This window comes from Bombus terrestris, unplaced genomic scaffold (genome assembly GCF_910591885.1).
Source record: "Bombus terrestris unplaced genomic scaffold, iyBomTerr1.2, whole genome shotgun sequence".
Taxonomy (NCBI): Eukaryota; Metazoa; Arthropoda; class Insecta; order Hymenoptera; family Apidae; genus Bombus; species Bombus terrestris.
The window spans coordinates 345,897-353,530 of NW_025963586.1; the positions used below are offsets into that span (position 1 = coordinate 345,897).

General features: G+C 32.3%; 1 protein-coding gene across 1 annotated transcript in view; it reads left to right on the plus strand.

The window, feature by feature from the left end:
• The window catches only part of LOC100646452 (odorant receptor 22c-like), a 33,821-nt gene extending 26,980 nt beyond the window's left edge, over positions 1–6,841 (plus strand). The window contains exons 2-6 of the mRNA XM_048414283.1: positions 5,166–5,572; positions 5,648–5,747; positions 5,811–5,912; positions 6,529–6,684; positions 6,770–6,841. Of these exons, the coding sequence (XP_048270240.1) occupies positions 5,166–5,572; positions 5,648–5,747; positions 5,811–5,912; positions 6,529–6,684; positions 6,770–6,841 (837 nt within the window). The remainder of the gene's footprint in view (positions 1–5,165; positions 5,573–5,647; positions 5,748–5,810; positions 5,913–6,528; positions 6,685–6,769) is intronic.
• Positions 6,842–7,634: the final 793 nt, after the last annotated feature.

The following is a 7,634-nucleotide window of genomic DNA, read 5'->3' on the forward strand; positions in this document are numbered from 1 at the left end:
TAGGTGGTGATACAACATGGCCCTCCCCCAAAAGGATACAGAAGAAAAGCACAGAAAAAACACAAAAAAATATTGGTGGATACGGAACCCATAACAAAAACAACAAGATAAAGAGCCACAGAACGGCAACGCTCAAATTTACCACTGTATAAAATTGTAAATATGTAAATAATGTAAATATGTAAATAAATATTGTAATAATCCCACAGGACACGCCTCCCCACCCCTCCCATTCCACCCTATCCCATCCCTTCCCAAATAGACTAACGAACTGTCCTGTTTTTGCGACCACGCTTTCAGGACAGAAATGGAAATATCCTTCATAAGCACCGCGCTACAGCGGCTTAAATTTAAGTTACAAAAGTAATCTTAAAAAAAAAAAAATGTAATATTGCATGGCTATGTCGTACCCTCGCGTATCGGTACTTTTGCCTGAACCACCCCACAACCAGAATTCATCGTTTATTATGGAAAATACAAATACGTAATACACAAAATCTGGTAATAATAAACAAATAAAAAAAGACACGGCAGCGCAGTTGTTAACTCCTTAGGTTTCGAACGTTCGGGACCCGGGTTCGATTCCCGACGCCCGTTATCCGATTTTTCTTCCACGCATCAAAATAGAAGAATAATTAGCAGTACCCCAGTAAGCGACATCTACAACCGACAACTACAATCATCACGTACAACATATACCACCTCTACAATTATATTTATCATGTTGAATAGCTTTTTTAAGTTTTCGTTTTCGTTGCCCAAATGATATTATCCTTCCAATACAATTTTAACCATTCACAAAAGTCTTATAAGATTTTAATTAGAAATATTGCCAGGATGATAGTTGAAAGTTTTCTATTTCTATTTCTATCATGAAATTGAGATAGTCATGATATTTGGGTCCTGCAATTGAGGCAGTGGAGATTCTGTTTATTAGATGAGTTTTGAAAACCTTTCTATCTCTTTTGTATATTCTTCAAATTTAAAATAATATCCCTGGTTCACGTCTTAATTCGTTATGCGCAGCGTGTCTTCGATATCTTTTCTTCTGCATACGATTGCGAATTACTCTGATGTTTTATTATGACCGTTATGCATCACCAGGCATTGCTTATTCAAACTACTCTATAGCGTATAATTAATAACTAATTTACAATGTACTACGTTATAGAATTACTTTGACGTTTAAAATTGGAAAAATTATTATATTCTGAGAATTGTAAATAACATACAATATTATTGTAATTCTTGAGCATAAGTTTTCAATCAGGGGATGACCTGGCTGCCTATTGATTGTCTAAATAACCAAAATGCAACTTTCAGCTTTTACTAGAGGAACAGAGAAAGATTGGGAAAGAGAGAGGAAGAAAGAAAAAAAGAGAGAAAGAGAGAGAAGAAGAGAGACAGAAAAAGAGGAAGAAAGAAAGATAAGGAGAAAGAGAGGAGAGAGAGAGAGAGAGAGGAAGAGAGAATGATAGGGAGAGGAGGAGACAAAGAGAGAGGTAAACAAAGAAAGAAAGAGAGAGAAATAATTATATAATAAATTCAATTGTGAACAAATTTCTGACTACATGAAGTTTGAAGAATGTACAATACGGTTTTGAATACTTTTTGAATACATCTAGTGAATGAAGTGTTTGCTTCCTTAATAGTCATACCCTTGCTTTCAAAAAGGACTGCTCAAGTATTGTGACTGCTTTTAATTAATTTCGGCTATATAAGAAAAACAAAAGCATTGGGGAAAAATATTGTAAATTATTTTTGTAAATGCACTCTGCACCATTACCTTTTCATGTTTCATCGAATTTGGTAAGAGAGTGAAACAGTTCTATAAGAGCAGAATCATTTCGACAGCCAAAGACAAACGTTAGAAGAACTGTATAAACATAAAGTTAATTGGCTATATACAATTGTATATATAGAGTTAATTGTACTTTTAGTGCAAGTTTAAAGGTGAAACTGTAGAAAAGCTATATTCTCTTCTATTTCGATGATTTTAGGATTTTTTTTTTTTTTTTTTTTAATCAATTCTTTTCATTTTCAATTTTTCCAATTTGAACATTTGGTAGAATTTTTTTTCTGTTATATTATCATGTGGGTGGCTACCCTCAGCGGGGTACCATCCTCGGGTTTGCTAGGTTATATCTTTTGCAAGGTCTGCTGGGTGTTTCCTTTTTATTTTGTTCATATGGCTCATTGCTGCTGTCCCCCATAGTGGTATTCCGTACGTCCAGATTGGTTTTATGATCGTTTTATATATGTATAATTTATTTTCTATGCTTAATTCGGATTTTCGGCTTGTTAGCCAATGCATTTGTCTCCTTGTTTTCTGTATTTTTTCTATTATTGATTTAGTATGCAGTTTCCATGTGAGTTGTGTATCTAAGTGGAGTTCTAGGTATTTGACTTGCTTTGTTTGTGTTATGTGCGTGCCGTTCAGAAGGATGTTCGGTGGTATCTGTTTTCGCAGTGTGAATGTAATATGGTTGCATTTATTGGGGTTATATACTATTTGACGATAATTATACAAAATGATTATTCATAATAAATTTATTTCGCAGTTCGAGCTGTTTCTAATTATAAGAACCGTTACATTGCAAGACATAAACAGATGTCCAAATATTATTATAACATGAAAATAAGACAATTTTTTATTAAAAATCTATTATATAATTAAATGTTCTTTGCTACGAAGAAATTGTTCACATATTTTCAAGCTACAATACACGGTTTGTATTTTCGTAGAATACGCATCATGATATTTAGATCAACCTCTCATACAGAAAGCGACAAATATAAAGATAGTGAAGTATCCGAATATTAATGTAAATAAGTACATAACATGAATCGTTAACTAATTTTCACGTGTAAGGGAAATTAATGTATAAAAATGGATTGATATAAATCAGAAAATGAAAGTAAAAAAGTTACAGCGTGTTTTGTAACGGATGACATGAAATCTAAAGATTACTTTTATACATCCTATAATCTATAATCTATAAATATATATAAAATACAAAAGTTTCTGATTCACTCATGAAAGTCCACTCCAAATCGTTGTAGCTAAAAAAGCGAGATTTAAACATCATACTTCTTCTATAACGTAGACATAAAATGAGACAAGATTTTGGAAATACCTGTCCTAAAAAAATAAAACGGGGTAGCTTTTTTTTTAAAGGATACCCATATTCCATGAATTTCTAAAGTTAGGACGTGAAATTCGACATATGAACTTCTCATCAGAGGTAGATAAATATGTATTCCGAAATTCAATTTCTAAATGGTGTTCAAACGGAAGGTAATAAACATATATTGCCATGATAATAAATACTGTGCGATGCCGCGGGCGAGCAACTAGTGTAACATAAAATGAACAATCCAAAAATTGCATTTGAGGATTCGTTTATTGGTTATTGCCATTTAAAAATTTATCACAATATCCTTGATTTGAGGATTACTGTGTTCTTCATCGCTTAGATTGTATTATATTTTTCCATATAGACTTGTTTTTCCTGGTCTTAAGACCATTTTAGAAGATTTTCAAAAGTAAATAAGTAATTAGTCGTAAGTTTGTGTCCCTAAAAAATGACATTAAAGTTATTTGCTGTTATATTTTTAATATTTAAGTTAATTGAAAGATATTGCTTGAAAATTCTAAATTTATGGTTTCGTTAATATACAGGATCCGACGGAATGACATGTAGAAGCTTATGAAAGGTCAGAAAAAACATAGAATAAATTTGTTTTATTTTCAATTTAGTTTTCAAGAAAATCAAATTTGGAAGATCGCGGCGTTTCCACACTGTTATGGTAAAATTACGATCCGTCGAGCGACATATAACGCGTAACTTATGCCGAACAATCAGTTTTTGTTCAAATACACGATGATGAGTTACAAGACTAGATACATTGTGTCAACGTGATCTGTTCTTTGAGAACTTGTAATGGTAATTTATCAACTGCTGTTCACTATTGCAGAGAGCAATATCCTAATCAGCGTGTTCCAGATATAGGAATTATTCAAAGAATATGGCGAAGTCGTTTAGAACTTGAATCTTTCGCATCTTGGCGTCGAGATTGCGGTCGTGCCTATCGACGAACACTTATCGAAGACAATGTTTTGGAAAATATTGACAACAATTCTGTAATTCGTGTAACTTCATTGTCTCGTAATTATGACGTCAGTGAAAAGACCATCCGTCGCATATTACATGATAATAGAATGTATCCGTATCATACAACACGAGTGTATGCATTGTGTATGCATGAGTGATGACGTACCACGAATGGCATTTTCGCATTGGTTCATTTGAACAACATAATAGTAATAGTAGTCCATAATAGTAATGTCCATAATACAAATCCATGATCCTCCACAATTTCTTATGAAACACAAGAAACTCATTTGCAGGAAAATTGAGTATTAACATTTGGGTTGGAATAGTCGGTAATCACATAATCGGACCGCACTTTTTGCTATATTCTCTAACGGAATAGATTTACTGAAATTTTCTTCGTAAGGACTTGTCAACATTGTTAGACGATGTGCCTTATCGTATTCAACAACGACTGATCTCCCAGCATGATAGTGCTTTAAGGCACACTTTACCAATGTACTAAAAAGACTTCTAAACGATAATTATCGTTGTTGAATAGGCGAAGAAGGAACAATCGCCTGGTCTTCAAAGTTTTCACACTTAAACACCTAAACTTTTATTTGTGAAGACACATTACAGAAAAAGTATATAGTGCAGATATCGAAAGTCGGGATCAGTTAGTATAAGCAATCAATCAGGAATTGTGAACGAAATACGCTATCAAAGGTTTATGCTGCACAATTAGACAGGCACAGTTATGTATCCGACAACAAGGATAACATTTTCAACGATATTGTACTTAATAAAACAGAATCTTTTTCATTTATAAATTTTATTTATTTCATTTATAAAAACATGACACGCGTTATACGCCAGTCGAAGGAACGTAACAAAACACGTACAAAAAACTTTATTCTATATCTTTTTCTTATATTTTCATAAGGAATTATGTCGTATCCTCTTTTACATGTTATTCCTTTTATCGGACCGATTCTTGTTATGTCTTGTCCTGTACAGACCCTGTATGTTCGTCACTACACGAGTATATATTTTCACTATGGGTTACAGCGTGTAATCGGAGAAATGGTGACCTATGTCAAAGAGGCGCAACAATACGAAAGAGAAATTTTCTGCAAGTATATTGCAAGATGTAGCACCCTTTACGGAAGTTGCATGTTATTCGCATACGTGACTGTGACTATCTTTTTACTAGGACCAGTAATCTTGTCAACTTCTTTTCCATTAGATGCAGAATATCCATTTAACGTTAATTACACGCCTGTAAATGCTATAATATATTTGCATCAATCTTTTGTTTGCTGTCAATGCGCTGCAAATATATGTCTATGCATATCTGGTGCGCTTTTACTTTGGTTTACGGCTGCAAGATTCGAATGTTTGGCCGTGGAATTCAAAAAAAGTTCAAATATTGATATGGTGATCACTTGCGTAAAGAAACAATTACATTTAAGGAGGTAAGTGTAATATTTTCCACGACATATAGGCTAAATAATACATTTTCATTCATCGTAAATGGATTTTTATTATAGATATGCAAACGAAGTGATCAATTCTTTTCGTTTCCTAATACTTTATACTACAATAATAACAACATTTACTATAACTTTGTCTTGTATTATAGTATTCATGGTAAGTCATACTTACGATATTAAACATACAACGTAGCTAATTTATAATGCAATTTACAAGCAGAACCCACCATTAATTGTGAAAATGCAGTTCATGGCCGCATGTCTCACTGTACTCACGGAAATTTATATGTATGCGTGGCCAGCGGATCACATGAAGGATATGGTAAATCATGTTCTATAATATTATCTATACAGTCAATCAAATAAGTTTACATACACACCTTGAATATAAAATATTATACTAAAAACGTTCTGTATGAATTTTTTAACAAATTAAAACATATTGTAAAACATATAATAGGACTGTAACACACTTAAATTCGGTTTCATCTTTAATCAGAAAAAAGAAATAAAAATCCTATAAAATACAATGTTGCAGAATTACATACATCTGTTATATTTACATGTAATAATAAAAATAGGCTTAATATTATACTAATATCTTGTAGGTCCAATAGATCCCTGACATAAACATCCATAATGTACTGCTGTCTCCTTTATCATTGAAAAAGTTAAAAGTTTTATAATTTCTAATGTAGATTTAATCCAAAATTTGTATGAGTTAAATGTTTTGGCTTTTAAAATTCTTTTTAAAAATACGTTAATAATAAATTGTATTAATAGCTAAATACAAATGATTTTGTGACAAAGTACATTTTCAATTTTTTTTAGTAAGTCAGATGTAGAAAATTCGAGGTATATGTAGACTTCCGTGACTGACTGTATGTATTCTATGGGTTATATTTTCCTAAACTCAGTCAATCTTCCATGATATTTAGAGCGCAAACGTATCACAGAGTGTGTACGACATAACTTGGTATGAACAGACTTTAGAAATGCAAAAGGATCTACTAAACGTATTAGTATATCAAAAACCAGTGATTATTTCCATCACTTATCTAGTGCCAGAACTTTCTTTGCGTTATTATTGTTCGGTAAAGCAAGTTAAAATTCGGATATCAATAATTATACTGAATGAATTACTCAAAGATAACGAATACTAAATTCGTATTATTTCAGTACCTGTCCAATGCTTTCTCCATCTTCAACTCTTTGCGCATCTTATTGTCAGTAAATAATTCAGCACAATAAATATTATCTTCTAATAATATGGAGAAACCTTTATTGTAATAATCATGGTTGAGAATGAGGAGCCAATTCCGCTACCAATAACATATCAACAAAGATGAACATATATCAAGATTATAATTCCTTTTTATTTAAAAGAAATCGATGTTCATATTATTATCGGTTTAGAACAAAAAGTTCTGCAATATTTTCTTTGACCCGCTTCATTATTTCTAATATTGTGAACTTATTACGTATTTTGAGATGCATTTAGCAATGTATAAAGTGTATGTTGGGATAATAATATCTTTATGAAAAAGAGCGTTTAGCAACTACCGAGGTTTGCTAATCATCTTTTAATTAAGAACCTGAGGAACAATGAAATTAAGTCAAATCGATATTCTACTGTTTATTGTTAATGTTATATTTCAAATTTCGGATGAAAAGGGTTTATTTTTAAAAATTTGATTGTAGGATACTTAATGTGGGGTGCTCTTCGCATTGTCCACTCTGCCTATATCTAAGTATACGTTATTCCTATGCCTCTGTTATGTTGGTCGGAGTCGATCAAGCATAAGTTATGTTACGTCCTGTTACCCTCTACATAAACCAGAATCCATCCCTCGGACAAGACGGCCACCAACTGTACAAATATAATTAGTCGAACCGTAATAATCCTAATGAACGGCCATGAAATTAAACAGTTTTTACTTTAACGTCAAGACCCTTAATTGCTACAAAACATCTTTCAAGTCGAAAAGTTCCTTAGAGATTGTTCAATCCGGTAAAAAATGGGAAAAGCGAGTTTCTCCCATGA